We start from the raw sequence: 17,011 nt of genomic DNA on the forward strand, positions 1-17,011 counted from the left end.
TTCGAGGTAGACATGTGCTCGAGCCCCCCAAAAAATAAACAAATAAAGTAAAGACTCATACAAAAGACAAGAGAATAAAACAAAATAGAGGTGGTGTTGGGTTTGGTGGCACACACTACAGCCTTAGCAGACAGAGGTGAATTAGGACCTGCCCAGGCCACATACTGAGATCTTGTCTCTAATTTTTAAAAAGAAAAACCAAAGCTGGAAGTGATGGTACACACCTGTAATCAAGCCCCTTGGGGGGCTGGGACAGGGAGAGCACAAGCTTGAGACCGCATGCAAAGAAAATTCAATCCAAGCACTGGGGGACAGGAATGTTAAACACACAGGGTTGTCTCTTCAAAGCGAGAGATGTTTTCCAGCCAGGAGAATGGGGAGTAAAGGTAGTTAACAGCCCGGTGACCTTTGTGCTGAGACCACACCAGACCCTTCCCCCAATTCCTTATCTTGAGCCTGTTTGTCTCTGTCAATCTATAACGCTACCTTCCCCAGACCCTGATCTTCAGCCTGCTTTCTCGGTCACTACAGAACCTGTCTTTATGGAAGATGTCACTGTACTGCACACAGAGTTTCCATGTAGCCAAGTCATAAGGTTTGTTATGTACATGGGGTTGAGCTAATTATCACAAGGACACTTTTTTCTAAACTGTGCTGTGTTTACATGTGCCTAAGATAAACTCAGAGTTTGGATCAACACTGGCTAGGACGTGCCGACTCCGCGGCTTCTTATCTTCCACAGACCGACACTCTGGGGCTTCGGTGGTCAGAGACCCTGGCAAATTATAATTTTATTTCCCCACACCGGGCCTGGAAAAAGTAGATTCAAAGTAAGTGAATAAGTCCAAAGTACATGCCAAAGAAAAAAGTTTTCTTGAAAGACCACTTGAAGAACATGTCTTACAAAGTTTACAAAGCCTTCTATGAAGAACAGCAAGGATTAGGAAACTGTGACCATACCCACAGGAGATGGGGAAAGAGGAACTTAAAGATACTCTACACAAGACTCTACTGTTTTGACCACTGTTGAGGCAGCATACATTACTGAGAGTTAAAAAAATAAATAATCCAGATTAGGGATGTGACTCAGTAGTAGAACAGGTGCCTAAAATGTAGGTGGCCCTGGGATTTGAGGCACAGTTCTACTAAAGAATGACCAAACTTTTAAAAGGCCAAAACACCTAAACAGACATTTTTTTTCCTAAAAAAAAATTTTAAATGTCAAAGAGGTTCAACATCATTAACCATCAAAGAAATGTAGCTAAAACCACTGAGGTCAAGCATGACCGCCCAGCCTGTGATGCTAGCATGAGAGGCAGAGGCGAGAGAACCAGTTACACAGGAAGTTTGAGGCCAGCCTGGCCTCTGTGAGAGGCCGTTTCAAAGAAACAAAACAAATTATGTAGGCTGAATTAATCTAAAGAATTAATCTACAATATAAGAAGTAGTTAACAAAACTACTGTATTAGGGATTTTGGCATAAAAATTAACTGAGAAGATGAATATGTTAATTTGCTCCACTGCAGTAACCATTTTACTGTCTCTAAGTATCCTATGGCATTATATGGCAAGGTTTATGCCCACAATTAAGTTTTTTAATTTTTTATTTTATTTTATGTAACTGTGTATACACATGAGTATGTGGGGGTCAGAGTGTTATGCCGGATTATGTTAGGATTCAGGCATTATGCTGGCCTGTCCCGTCACGGGGCAGGATGCACTTACCCTGGCCAGCCCAGGCTCCTATGGCTGTTACCTTACTACACAGTCTGTGCAGCACTATGTTGTCTATGCCAATGCACTATGGCCCCTTTAAGAGACAAGCTCCGCCCACTTCTGCTCTCTGCACCACCTGCCTCCCCCACTTCTCTCTCTCTCTCTCTCTCTCTCTCTCTCCCAAGAGGCCACTCTGAGCTTCCCTTCTCTCCCTTTGTTCCCTCTTCCTTCCCCCTCCCCATTAACTCTTAATATGAGCAAGGTCTGTCTGTCACCCACCATCCCACCAGAACTCCTGGGACCTGCCAAGGTACCTCTATACTTTTAAATTGTGCCTTGGGCAGAGAGCATGTCTCAGTGACAAAATGCTTTCCTAGCATGGACAAGGACCTGGGTTTTGTCCCAAGCACTAGAGGCTGGGGAGGATACTCACACACATCTCTAGGAGCCATGAGAATTAAGAACTACAGATTAATTCGGATGTCATCTGACTACTGCCTCTCTCCATGCAAGCCTCATATAAATAAGGTTCTATACATAACAGAGAATTTGATGTTCCAGTCTCTGGAGGAATCCTGGGTAATGTGAGCTGGGAGAAGCCACTGTCTGAATAATCACAGCCCTTTTCTCAACCAGACTGATTCCAGAACAAGCTTAACAAATACATTTGTTTCCATCCACAGCTGAAATTCCAAGTCTCCACACACAAGTCTCTTTAAAAGCTTCTTTATCCATACAACTAAAAGCAAATTAGTTCACGGAGAATTATCTTCAATGGTGTCTTTACAATAGATGTATTTTATTTCCCCCTCTGACTGAAGAAAGTAACTCAACACTTCCAAAATAATGAAAACTATTCAATAATTCACCAACCTAAATCTTTATAAAAGGGTCTTAAAAGCAAAGGATGACCTCCTTAGTTCTTAATTTTCTTACTTTCTTCTCTTTTTTGTTTTTTTATTTAAATTTTCAAGCAGGTTCCTCTGTGTAGCCCTGGCTCTCCTGGAATTCACTTTGTGGACCAGACTGGATTTGAAATCACAGAGAGATTCACTTGCCTCTGACTCCCAAGTACTAAGATTAAAGGCATGCACCACCACCACCCAGCTTAGTTCTTAATTTTCTCAGAAATTTTCTATAGGGAAAAGATATAATAAATGGAATAATTAATATCTGAGTCATAATTTTGTTTAAAGTTGTTATAGAAGGGAAAAAGTCACAATAAGAGAAATATTCCTCAATCAACTCTTGACAAACTATACACAATTAAGTCTGATCTAATGTCCTTTGAAGTTTATCTAAAAATCAAAATCCCTTTGAAGCAACTGGGAATGCAGCTCTGTTGTAAAGCATATGCCTACCATGTGTGAGTCCATATGAGTTCCTGGGTCCAATTCCCAGCATAGAAGGAGGAGGGAAAGGAGAAGAAGGGAAGTGGAAGAAGGGGAAGTGGAAAGGAAGGAAAGGAAGATAGATGATAGATAGATGATAGATAGATGACAGATAGATAGATAGATAGATAGAGAGAGAGAGAGAGAGAGAGAGATAGATAGATAGATAGATAGATAAAGTACACCGCGCTCAAGCACACTTGCAGCCCCAAATCCACAGTCTGTAATATCTCTAAAGGTGGAGAGGTGGCTCAGTGGGTAATAGTATGCTCTACTCTCACAGAGGATCCCAGTGTGGTTTCCAGGACCCTGATCAGCAGCTCACAACCGCCTGGAACAGCTCAAGGGGATCTAAAGCCTCTTCCACAGGTACCTTGCACTCACATGCACATGCCCACAGAGTGTCACAACATACACATAATTAAAAATAATAATGCTAAAAATATGAGTCAGCAGTTAAGAGCACTGGCTGCTCTTCCAAAGGTCCTGGGTTCTATTCCCAGCACCAATATGGCAACTCACAACCATCTGTAACTCTATTTCCTAGGAATCCAAAGCCTCTTCTGATCTGTACGCACACCAGACACACATGGTATATAAATAGGCATGCAGGCAAAACATTCATACCCATAAAATAATAAAAATGACAAAAATAACTATTTAAAAACAAAGAAAGGAAGGTAAGGAGTTCAGCAAGGGTGGGTAAGAGCACTTGTTTCCCATAGGAGCCTGATGACCTGAGTTCAAGTCCTAGAATCTACTTGGAGGAATGTGTGTGTGTGTGTGTGTGTGTGTGTGTGTGTGTGTGTCTGTCTGTCTGTCTATGTCTGTGTGTGTGTGTGTGTTTGTCTGTCTATGTCTGTGTGTGTGTCTGTCTGTGTGTGTGTGTCTGTCTGTGTGTGTGTTGTGTGTATATGTGTATGTTGCATTTAAAGTCCAGTATGCCAACACACACCCGCAATCCTGATACCTGGAAAGAGGGTGCAGGATGACCAGGAGCTCAAGGTCAGTGTTTTCTACAGAGAGTACTAGGCCAGCCTGAGCTACATAGGACCATATCAACATCCTTCTCTCTCACCCTCCCAGCCCCCAAATTCTACAGACACGTATTTCCTAGCTTTGAATCTTGGAAGAGCTAAAAGCTATATCAACAAATACACCTAGTGGGCTGGAGAGATGGCTCAGTGTTTAAGAGCATTGCCCGCTCTTCCAAAGGTCCTAAATTCAATTCCCGGCAACCACATGGTGACTCACAACCATCTGTAATGAGGTCTGGTGCCCTCTTCTGGCCTGCAGTAATACACACAGACAGAATATTGTATACATAAAAAACAAACAAACAAACAAACAAACAAACACACCTAGTATCAAAACCTTGGTTTTTAAATATCATTCTCTACTAAAATGGAAGTATAGCCTTTTGCTGCTTTCAAGAGATAGGCCAGGACCTGGCAAGATAGCTCAGTGGTAAAAGGTACTTGACGTGGAGACCAACAGTCTGAGTTCAGTGCCCAACATCTACATGGTGGAAAGAGAACACCAGACCTCAAAGCTGTCTTCTGACTCCTGCATGTGCTGTGATATGTATACACACGCACATGCATACATACAATAAATAAAAATGCAAAAAAAATTAAGGTTTTATTATACTATACTACAATGTATACTAATGGACATTACTAAAAATTTGTGAGGCTTCTGATTAAAAAACATTTTATAAAATTCCTAAGGAATTAAAAAAAAAACTTAACATGAAGATTATCAGAAAAGTAAGAACCCTTGTAAAGGTCTGAGTTAGCTGGAGTAACACACACACACACAAACTCACACACTCATACATGAACATACACACTAATGCACACTACACATAGAACACATCCTTGCACACATTCAAACATACACAGGAACACACATACACTCATACACACACACACACACACACTGATAAGTGTTACAATTCACTGACTAAAACAAGTTTTGTGAATTAATTAATAAGTAAATGAGGAAAAAGGAAAAGTTTTCCCTTTATCAGAATGCCAACTAATAAATATAAATGGAATTACAAAGTCTACCTTGGCAGAAAACACACACACATAATAAATTTCAGGCAAGCATCAGCTTCTGGGCTGGAAACAGCTCAAAGGTAGACCATTTGTCTAGCATGTGCAAAGATTTTTGACTAATCCTCAGCACTGAAATCAATACTGTCAAAGTAACTCCCTAAGGTTACTTATTAACCACAGTGTGGAAACTACTTTAAATGGAGTCAAAAGAAACCTCCACACACCATTTTGTTCAAATAAAACTAACATCACCCGTAACATAACAGGACAAACTGACAACGTGACAGCATGAACCTCCTGAGTGAACCCCCAAAATGGATGAGCTGAAACAACACCAAACAAATCTAAGTCAGAACACAGCACTATTTAAAAGTCGAACGAAACGCCAGCCTGGGTGAATGGCGTAGTAGAGCTAGGAGCACCTAACTGGCTCTCCAGAAGTATGTGAAAAGCCCAATCTGTAAGCAGGAGAGTCAGGGTCCAGCAGATCCCAGGGACTTACTGGCCAGCTAGGTTAGCCAAAATGGTGGCTCCAGGTCCAGCGTATCTGAAAAGTAAGGTGGAAAGGCTGGGTGCTGATGTGCCCCTCTGACCCAGCACTCAGGAGGCAAAGACGGGCAGACCTCTGAAAGCTCAAAACCAGCCTTGTCTACACATCACGTTCCAGGACAGTCAGGGTTACAAAGTGAAACTCTGTCTCAAAAACAAAACAAAATTTTTAAAAAAATAAAGACAAGACAACAAAATATAGCTCATAATATTGAACTAACAGAGAAAAGTCTTTTACCATAAACATTATCTTAATCCATTCAGGCTGTCATAACAAAATACCACAAAATGGCTTTTTTATGCACAACAGAAATATATTTCCTACTATCCTCAAGACTAGAGACTCCAAAACCAAGGCACTGGAATATGAAGCATCTAGTGAAGGTGCACTTTCAAAGGTGGTGTATAGGAGTGTCCTGTGTCCTTACATGGTGGAAGAGGCAAGGACACTCTAGAGAGCCTATTTTTAATTGTTTTTAGATTTATTTTATTTTTATGCTTGCCTTTACGTATGTATGTACACCATGTGCATGCCCAGTCCCACAGAAGTCAAGAGAGCATCAAATCCCCTGGCGCTGGAATTACTGATGGCTTTGAGTCACCACATGTGTGCTGGGAACTGAACCTGGTTCCTGTGGAGCAGCAGTCAGTGCTCTCACCTCTGAGTCATGTCTGCAGCCCCCAGAGCACGCGCACACGCACGAGGCTCCACGGTTTATTATAAACATACACCAAAACTTGAGGGCGAGTAGGGCATCAGGCCAGCAGTTTATTTTCAACAAGTTCAGAAAAAGTGCATACACACAACTCACATAAAAAGTACAGCTCACGAATATTTATATCAGTCTTAAGTATTTAGGGAAGTGGGATCTTACTATATGGCTCAGGCAGACCCAAAACTCTCAAGCCCCAAAGTGCTGGTATTATAGGAGTGCATCACCACATCTGACCCAAATAATCTGAAGATATGAATGGTAAAAGTTTAAATTTAAAAATAAAACAAAAATCACATTCTAAGTATCAAATATCAAAAAGCATAAGTATATACTTAGAGTATAGCTGAGCATCAAAAAAAGATACATAATTACTCAAGCATTGCTAATGAAAACACAGACACGTACTGACCTCTGTAAAGGTCAGCTGACCATTACCTACCAGAATAATGAACGCACTGTGACCATCTACTTTAAGGTATAAAACACACACACACCAAACATATTTTCATATAGACGTATGTGTGTGTGTGTGTGTGTATATATATGTGTGTGTGTGTGTATATATGGGTGTGTGTGTGTGTATATATATGTGTGTGTGTATATATATGATTCTTGCTGAGCTTCTGAAGCTGTCTCTCAGTAGCACCAAAGCGCACAGACTATCACGGTCCAGCACCCTCAACTTGCCACCTGACTTTTCTAAGTACTCAGAAGCCAAAGACTTGGTCATGGGTATCAGCTACAGAAAACAGCACATCTTTCCAAATTCCCTTCATGAAATTTAGACTTCGGCCTTGTATTAGTCAGGGTTCTCTAATGGAACAGAACTTAAAGAATGTTGGTGGGTGGGTATGCACTCTGAGGATTTCAAGTAGAACTGACTGATTGTTTCTCATATATAAAAGTTTAGATTTGTGATTCTTTTAAGATTTTTTATAACATTATCTTTTGAGATAAAAATAAAATGATTGATCCTTTTCTTGTAACAACTGCAAAAAAAACTGTCTGATAAAAATACCTTGCTTGGGGGCTGGAGAGATGGCTCAGAGGTTAAGAGCACTGCCTGCTCTTCCAGAGGTCCTGAGTTCAATACCCAGCAACCACATGGTGGCTCACAACCATCTGTAATGAGATCTGGTGCCCTCTTCTGGCCTGCAGGCATACATGCAGACAGAACACTGTATACATAATAAATAAATAAAAATATTTTAAAAAAAAATACCTTGCTTGCCGGGCAGTGGTGGTGCACACCTTTAATCTCAGCCCTTAGGAGGCAGAGGCAGGCGGGTCTCTGTGAGTTCGAGACCAGTCTGGTCTACAAGAGCTAGTTCCAGGACAGGCTCCAAAGGCACACAGAGAAACCCTGTCTTAAAAAAACAAAAATAAAAAAAAAAAACCTTGCTTGCTTACACTCTGTTAATCTATAATAAGTTTCTTAGACATGAATGCCATGTGGTTCTTGGGGATTATTTGTTTTCCCCCCCTAATATGTAAAATGTTTAGTCATGTAAGAGAAACGTGAAACATGATGTTTTTTACTTATATTCACTTTAATCATTCACTTAAAATATAGACTATAACCACACTGTATTTTTCATTTTATTTTATTTTTATATTGCTTCAAAGATTTTGCTGGGGCATACAAGCTGTAACGGAAAAAATTAACAAGTGAGAAAGAAGTCGTCAGAAGTAGTGAGAAGGAAGGTGGTATGCGATTCCCCTCTGTATGCTATGAATGTTTTATTGTCAATGGTTAATAAAAAAGCTGCTTTCAGCCAATGGCTTGACAGAATGTAGCCAGGCTGGAAAAGATAGAGAGAAAGAGTAGGCAGAATCAGAGAGACGCCATGTAGCCACCAGAAGAGAAAGACATCCGCGTGCCAGTATCAGTAAACCACGAGCCTTGTGGTAAAATATAAAATAATAGAAACAGGTTAATGTAAGAGCTAGTTAGAAATACACTTAAGCTATAGGCCAAATAGTATTGCAATTAATATGTTTTCTGTGTGATTATTTCGGGTCTGGGCAGCCAGAAACGAACAAGCAGCCTCTGCCTACAAATGGTGATGTGGGATTCCCCTCTGTATGCTATAAATGTGTTTTATTGCCATTGGTTAATAAAACTACTTTCAGCTAATGGCTTAACACAGTAAAGCCAGGCAAAAAATCCAAACAGAGATGTAGAGAGAGAGTAGGCGGAGTCGAGAAGATGCCATGTAGCTGCCAAAGAAGACAGAAGCCTGCTGGAGTCTGTTGGAACCTTGCCATGACCCTGTGGTGATGCACAGATTAATAGAGATGGGTTAATTTAAGATATTAGAGCGAGCTAGCAATACACCTAAGCGATTGGCCAAGCAGTGTTTTAATACAGTTTCTATGTGACTATTTTGGGTCTGGGTGGCTGGGAACGAACAAGCAGCCTCCACCAACAGAGAAGAAGAAGGGAAACATCATGGTAGAAGAACAGAACAGGGAAAAAATAAGAGTAGATCAAGGAACAGAAAGAACAGTAAAAAGAAGAAAAAGGTTTTATCCCTTAGAAAAAAGTATGCGTGCTTTTCTCTCCGACTCTGCATCTGGTTCTCAGTCTCTGTGACCTGCAGAAGGCAGGACCTTCTGGAGACCTTACCACAGACTACAATAAAGTCCTGATTTATTTATTTCAAGTTTATCTTCTCAATCTTAGTAGTATCAACATATTTATTACAGAATGTTAAACATAACTAATAGGTATTTAAGACTGTATCTGATCAAAAAATTTCCTATAAATAGTCTTAGACATACACCTATTACAAAATACAAGATTTCAATTATGTTTTGGGACTGTCTGATTGCTTACTTAGCCAATGTTGGGGCTCAAACCCAGGGCCTTGCCATGCGGGGAAAATACTCTAACCACCAAGCTACAGTCCTCTAGATAAATGGTATAAATTTAACTTCTAAAGATAAATTTTGACAACAGATAACCTGAAGCAAAAAAAAAATCTAGTGATATTACATGAATAATTATCAAATTCACACCCATTCTTGAATAATCATTCTAGAGCACTGTGATGTGGCGTGTAAGTACAAACACGGTACAGCCATGGCTTACCTGTATGAAGTGGGTCTACTCTAGTCCCAGGGCCCACGGCCCTAGTGCTGTCCTTCGTGGGCCCAAGATTTGAACTACACACACCTGGATCATCTTGTGACTGTTTAGCACCCTTTGAAAAAAAGAAAAACACAGATTTTATACATGAATTAAATATAAGTCCCTACATGTTTACATAATAGGCTCTAAATTTAAGCAAGTATCCAGTTTCCACATATCTGCATTAACAAGGTACCGGGCGGGAAGGGGAGACTGCTCTTCCAGATCCTAGCTTCTCAAGTTGGAAGCCAGCCTAGGATAAATAACAAGTTCAAGGCCAGCCTGGTCTACAGAGTGAGTTCCAGGACAGCCAGGACTCTAATACCAAGAAACTCTATCTTGAAAAACAAAAATAAATAAGTAAATAACAAAAATTTAAAAAACACTAAATTGTAGAACTGGATTATAAAATATGTAAATTATGTCCAAATAAAGCTGCTTGGAGAGAGAGAGAGAGAGAGAGAACTAGGGACAGAACTTCATGGTAGAGCTCTTGCTTAGCATACACGAAGCTCCACGTTCAATCCCAAAACACCCACCCCAAAAATCACAGCTTATTATTACTGAGACTATTACTCATAACGCACAAAATTAAATCCCCAGTATTGAGGGTGGAGAAACAAAACAAAAACCTTAGTAAACATAAAAGTTTGTTAGGTTAGTTAAAGAGGTCAATTATAAAAAATGCAGGGTTTCTTTCCCCTTTTTTTTTCTTTTTTGGAAAACCACTCTAGCCTATGGTGACACATGGGAACATGGGAACATGAGATCTAATCCCAGGACTCAGGAGGCAGAAACAGGCAAATCTGAGTTCAAGGCCAACTAGGTGTACAGAGTGAGTTCCAGGACAGCCAGAGCTACAAAGAAAAAAAAAGGAGGAGGAAGAGGAGGGGAGGGAGGGAGGGAGGGAGGGAGGGAAGAAGAGAAGGGAGGGAGCTGGAGAGAGGGTTCAGCAGTTAAAAGCACTGGCTGCTATTCCAGAGGACCTGGGTTCAATTCCTAGCACCCACATGGCATTCCCCAGCTATCTGTAACTCCAGTTCTAGAGAACCTGACACCCATGGCAAAACACCAATGAGTATAAAATAAAAATAAGTAAGAATTTTTAAAAGGAAATAAAAAGAAAGTCACTCATATTCAGACCAAAAAAAAAAAAAAAAGTAGAATCAAGAATTCAAAAATCTATTAAAAAAAACAAGAAAAGGACTTAGAGTTCTGGGCTGGGGTGTAGCTGGTTGGGATGCTTGCACAGCGTGAAGAAAACTCTGGGTTTGAGTCCCAGAACCACATAAAACATGCACCTGTAATCCCAGCACTCAGGAGGGAGAACCAAAAGTTCAAAGTCATCCTCAGGCAAAAAGCATGTTCAAGGCCAGCCTGAGATACAAGAGACTGTGTCGGGCCAATAAGATGGCTCAGTGGATAAAAGCACTTACCACCAAGACTCATAATCTGAGTTTGGTCCCCAACTCACATAATAAATGAAGAGAAGCAACTATCTTTGACCTACACATGTGCACTGTAGCACAAGAACACTCACACCCATGCACACAGTACACAAAACAATGACGTAAGAAAGTTCTAGGGAGCTGGAGAGATGGCTCAGTGGTTAAGAGTGCTGCTTGCTCTTCCAAAGGTCCTGAGTTCAATTCCCAGCAACCACATGGTGGCTCACAATCATCTGTAATGAGATCTGGTGCCCTCTTCTGGCATACAGGCAGGACACTGAATAAATAAATAAATCTTTAAAGAAGAAAAAGAAAGAAAGAAAGAAAAAAGAAAATTCTAAACTCCTGGGAGGCGTTGGCATGAGTCTTTAATCCCAGCACTCAGGAGGCAGAGGCAGGTGGATCTCTGAGTTCCAGGCCAGCCTGGTCTACAAAACGAGTTCTAGGACAGGCAGGGATACACAGAGAAATCCCATCTTGAAAAACAAAACAAAACAAAAATTCAGTACATGATACAACATAGATGGACCTTGAAAATATAAGTAAAACAAATCAGACCCCCAGAGGGCAAATGATACACAATTTCACTCGTTTGCAGAATAGGAAGGAGTGAAATTCATGGACAATCAAAGCCGTCCACCAGAGACTGAGTGAAGCAAGATTAGTGCTCCAGAGACAAGAGACAGGAGGTTCAAAGTAACTTGGAAGCTAACCTGGGATTAGAGTTACACATCAATCTGGGCTACAAAGACCTTGACTCAAAATAAATGAATATTAATAAAGCTTATACTATATGTTTTGCCACCAAATAACATTTTTAAAAGACTTGGGCTGGGGGCTGGGCAGTGGTGGTGCACACCTTTACTCCCAGCACTCGGGAGGCAGAGGCAGGCAGATCTCTGTGAGTTCGAGGCCAGCGTGGTCTACAAGAGCTAGTTCCAGAACAGCTAAGATTGTTACACAGAGAAAACCCATTTTTAAAAATACTCCACCCAAAAAAAAGTCAAAGAATGCCTGGGGGGCACTCTTCCTTTAGCTGGGCAGTGGTGGTTCACGCCTTTAATCCCAACACTTGGGAGGCAGAGGCAGGCGGATCTCTGTGAGTTCAAGGCCAGCCTGTTCTACAGAACAAGTTTCAGGACAGGCTCCAAAGCTATGGAGAAACCCTGTCTCAAAAAACCAGAAAAAAGCTACCTACTCCGGAGACCTGAGCAACGCGGGTGGCGGCGGGAGTAATCTGCTAGCGAAACTTCCACCATGAGTCTCCTCAATAAACCCAAGAGTGAGATGACCCCAGAGGAGCTGCAGAAGCGGGAGGAGGAGGAATTCAACACAGGCCCTCTCTCGGTGCTCACACAGTCAGTCAAGAACAACACACAAGTGCTCATTAACTGTCGCAACAACAAGAAGCTCCTGGGGCGGGTGAAGGCCTTTGACAGGCACTGCAACATGGTGCTGGAGAATGTGAAGGAGATGTGGACTGAGGTCCCCAAGAGCGGCAAGGGCAAGAAGAAGTCCAAGCCTGTCAACAAAGACCGCTACATCTCCAAGATGTTCCTGCGCGGGGACTCAGTTATCGTGGTGCTACGGAACCCTCTCATCGCCGGCGAGTAGAGGCCTCTTCTTTCCATGAGAGCCTGCTCCCTGCCCTGTCGAGCCCTGCCCAATGGGATGGAAATAAAACCCTGTGTTTTTTGTTAAAAAAAAAAAAAAAAAAAAACCAGAAAAAAAAAAAAGACAAAAAAGACTTGGGCTGGAGAGATGGCTCAGCAGTTAAGAGCACTGACTGCTCTTCCAGAGGGCCCAGGTTCAATCAAAGAACCACATGGCAGCTAAAAACTGTCAGGTCTCAGAGGGCCTGATGCCCTCTTCCGGCCTTCATGCGTGCCAGGCATGCATGTGGTACACATGTATACACACAGCTAAAACACCCATACACTAAAAATATAAAAAGAAATTTAAAAAATTAAGACTTTAAAATCTAAAACATGGTTTTAAAAAATTATAGAGTAGTAAGAATTTATATACTATGTTTTATGTATCTCCTGTGCACATAAGAACTTTCTTCTTAGTCCTAAAAAACAATCCTTTGGGAACTGGAAATATGGCTAGGCAGTCAAGAATATTAACTGCTCCTGCAGAGGACCTGGGTTCAATGCCCACAACCTGCAGGGCTGCTAACAACCACCTGCAGGGCCAGCTCCAGGGAATTCAAGGTCACTGTCTGCCCTCTGTGAGGCACTGCATGCACGTGATGCATAAACAAGCATACAGGAAAAACACCAGTACACATAAAATAAAAAATATACAAGCTTTAAGGCATTTCTAATAGTCTTCTGTTTTGTTTTGTCTTTGAGACAAAGACTCATACTCCCAAACCTCTGCCTCAGCAATGCTGAGGTTACAGGCACACACAAGCCCACCTTGCCCTGCATTCGCTCTCTATGAACTGAACACCTACAGGCTGAGTTTGTAGCTCTATCAAAGATCCCTTACACAGCAGGTGCAAGGTCCTACAGTCACACCAGCAAAGAAAAATAGCAATCATGATGATATAAAAGTCTGAAATAATTATACAAATTATTTATGTATTTTTCTCTTTAAACCATTTTATCCCAATTTTCAACTCACTGAATCAGTAACTTGAAAAAAAACACTGATTAGACTTATTACGTTTATTTATTGTGTGTTCTGCAGGTGTGACTTGGTGCACACATATGCCACAGAACACATGTGAAGCCAGAGGACAGTTTATGGACGTCTATCCTTCTACCCTGTGGTCCTGGGGATTAAACTCAGGCTATCAAACTTGGAGGTGGGCGCCTCCCCAGCAGCCTCCCCAGCAGCCTCCCCAGCAGCCTCCCCAGCAGCCTCCCCACCAGCCCGCAGGCCACCTTTCTGAGGACTGCGCCTCTTTCTTGAGAAGACTTCCTTACTGCCAGAGAGGCCCGGCCTCCTGCAGGTCAGAGACCAGGACGAGGACAGAAGCTTCTCTTCTACTCTTTATCTTCGGACACCCTTCTTATAGTCCCCTGACCAAGTTCATTACGAAGAGGAGGATTTACTCATAACCAACAGTACACGGTTACTACATAATCACCGTAAAAACATATTTTTTCCGGAACAAGTCAACCCCAACACATTCCTCAACCACACTTCCCGCACTTTCTGAGAAGCCCACATTCAGTTAAACATTGGTCTTCTACACTCTCACAAAACCAGGAGCCTTTCAGCCATAACTGTCTACATAGGCAGTACTTTCTACAATCGCCAGATAAGCAGGGTACTAGTTTCACCTGTCATAATTTAAAGTCCTGTCCAATTATCTTAATTAACAAACCATCCAATTCTTTGTCCTTTTTGGGGGGGAGTGGGGGAGGCAGGTTTCAAGACAGAGTTTCTCTGTAGCTTTGGTGCCTGTCCTGGAACTCGCTCTGTAGACCAGGCTGGCCTTGAACTCGCAGAATCCACCTGCGTCTGCCTCCCGAGTGTTTGGATTAAAGATATGCGCCACCTGCACCTGGCCTATTCTTTGCTTTTTAGTTACAGAAGTCATTACTGAAAGCTCTGTTCTAGCTATGATGCACACCTAAACCCGTGAACACATTTCCCAGCATCAAGATTAAAAGAACTTGAGCTAACACCTGGGACTCAGTTGTTTTCTTAATCATTAACTTAAACCATAGTCTACAAGGTTTCTCAAAAGAAACTCTTAAATCCTAGCTGTGTGACACTTCTTCGTTCCTATTTTCTATCTTCTGCAGCCCCTGCTTTATCAGGAGTGGGAACAACACCATATCCTGCCTTTACCTGTATCAATTCTCCCACTAAACTAACCTCTATCATAATCATAATCCCTTACTGCATTTGTTAAAAACCCTTATATCAAAGTTCTATTTAAACTAACAGCATTGTATAAAATCATTGCTTCAGTTAAACAGCACAGCTTAGGAAGAAATCATTTTCATAATAAGAGATAAAAATGCCCAGTAGGATGGGATATTTTCATAAGATAACCACACTACATTCAAGGCAGTGGGATCCCCACACCCACTCACACCATTCCAGATGCCAGAGAAAAATGGCAGCAGCAAACATGTAATGGCACAGCAGAACAAGAAACATTCTGGAGCCGAAGCCCTCAGGGCCTTGCCTATCTGAGTACAGAGAAGTGGGGAAGAGAGAGATTGCCATCACTGCCTAGCTTCCTGGTGGGCCGGTCTCTGGAAGCTTGGCTGCCACCCGCTGTTCCTCCAGCTTGGTCACGTGCACTACTAACAAAGGCCATACTATTATTTCTAAGATTCTGGAAGATTGTGTCAGAAGACACTGAAAGTTTAATAGACAACAAGGTTTTGTTTTCTGTTGTGGGTTTTTGTTGTTTTATTTTTCTTTTATTTATTTGATTGATTTTGAGACAGTTTCACTACACAGACCAGGCTGGCCTGAACAAATTATGAAGCCTAAACTCCTACCTCAGCCTTCCAAGTGCTTGGATTACAGGTAGGAGTCACTAGATCTAGTTTTAGGCTCTATATATATATATATATATATATATATATATATATATATATATATATATATATACACACATATACATACACACACTCACATACATACACACGCATATGTATATGTAAATATGCAAATAATATATACTATATGTAAATAAATTAATATACATATTTCTTAATATTTACTTCATATAGATTCCCTTCTTTCATTTACCTGAAATAATTTTACATCTGGACCCATCTCTGTGGTCTCTTTATTTAGACTTGTATTAATTCTTCCTGGAGGTATGAATTTTGTTTTTTTAAAGGAATTTGCCTGCACCTGACTTGGGGCTGCAGATCGTCTCATCTTCAGCAATACTCACCTGAAAAACACCAAAATAGAAACCATCCATGAGTGTGATTAGAACAATTGCCATAATTCCAGTCCCAAAGGATCTGACACCCTCTTCTGGCCTCTGGAGGCACCAAGTGTACGAATGGTACACATGCATACATGAAGGCAAACCATCATACACACAAACTAAAAGTCACTTTTCAATAAACTGAATAAGACTAGAAAACTTGGAGTCACGGAGATGGTTCGTTCAGTGAATAAAGTGGCTGTGTGCAGACCTGAGGCCCTGAGCTGGGAATCAGCAGCCACGTGAACGTCATTGCAGAGGCAGCAGGCAGAGGGCATCACAGGGCTCACTATCAGCGGCTCCAGCCAAACTCCACGTCTACTGAAAGACTATCTCAAAACACAAGGTGGATAAGTGATTGAGAAAGACATCTCAGCATCAATTTCTGCCCCACAGGGAGGGAGGGAGGGAGGGAGGGAGGGAGGGAGGGAGGGAGAAAGAGGCTGTGCACAGTTCAAAGAGAACAATCTCAACAGCTAGATACTGAAACTTTGAGTAGCTAAGAGCTACTGAAAAGAATTTCAAGGTTTAGATTGAATTGTGTCTGCCTGAGCATGTCAATTTAGATAATGCTATAATATCTGCTCTAATTTAAAAGTAAAAACCTAAAGAAAAAGTTATCCACATATACATATCAAGCATGTTACACTTTAAGATCCCATTAATTCATAAAACACATGGTAATACCAATCATGTTTGCTTTTGCCACCATTCTTGCAGTGGTTTAAATAAAAATGGCCCCAATATGGTATGGAAAGTTCTTCTGTCTATGTGTTGCTTTTATTGGTTAATGAATAAAGAACTGCTTTGAGCTTTTGGCAGGTGTAAAAGGAGCGGCAGGCTGTGTTCCACCACTTGGTTCCCGGCTAGCTTTATCCGAAATAATTACATGGAAACTGTATTCTTTTAAACACTGCTTGGCCCATTATCTGTAGCCTCTTATTGGCTAACTCTTACATATTGATCTAACCCATTTCTAATAATCTGTGTAGCATCACAAGGTGGTGGCTTAACAGGAGGATTCTAACCTGTGGCTATCTCGGAGAGGAGAGTCATGGCGACTGCCTGCCTCTGCTT

At 41.4% G+C, this 17,011-nt stretch overlaps 1 protein-coding gene and 1 pseudogene across 3 annotated transcripts in view; one reads left to right on the forward strand and one right to left on the reverse strand.

The window, feature by feature from the left end:
* The window catches only part of Rad54b (RAD54 homolog B), an 80,999-nt gene that overhangs the window by 58,853 nt on the left and 5,135 nt on the right, over positions 1–17,011 (reverse strand). For all 3 annotated transcript variants that reach the window (XM_048419978.3, XM_085677005.2, XM_085677008.2), the window contains exons 2-3: positions 15,745–15,895; positions 9,530–9,641 (exon numbers count right to left, since the gene is read on the reverse strand). In XM_048419978.3, coding sequence (XP_048275935.3) covers positions 9,530–9,641; positions 15,745–15,879 — 247 coding nt within the window. In that variant the 5' untranslated portion in view covers positions 15,880–15,895. The remainder of the gene's footprint in view (positions 1–9,529; positions 9,642–15,744; positions 15,896–17,011) is intronic.
* On the forward strand, positions 12,213–12,648 carry LOC148119523 (small nuclear ribonucleoprotein Sm D2 pseudogene; annotated as a pseudogene).

The sequence above is a fragment of the Myodes glareolus genome, chromosome 16 (genome assembly GCF_982192425.1).
Source record: "Myodes glareolus chromosome 16, mMyoGla1.1, whole genome shotgun sequence".
In the NCBI taxonomy this organism is placed as follows: domain Eukaryota; kingdom Metazoa; phylum Chordata; class Mammalia; order Rodentia; family Cricetidae; genus Myodes; species Myodes glareolus.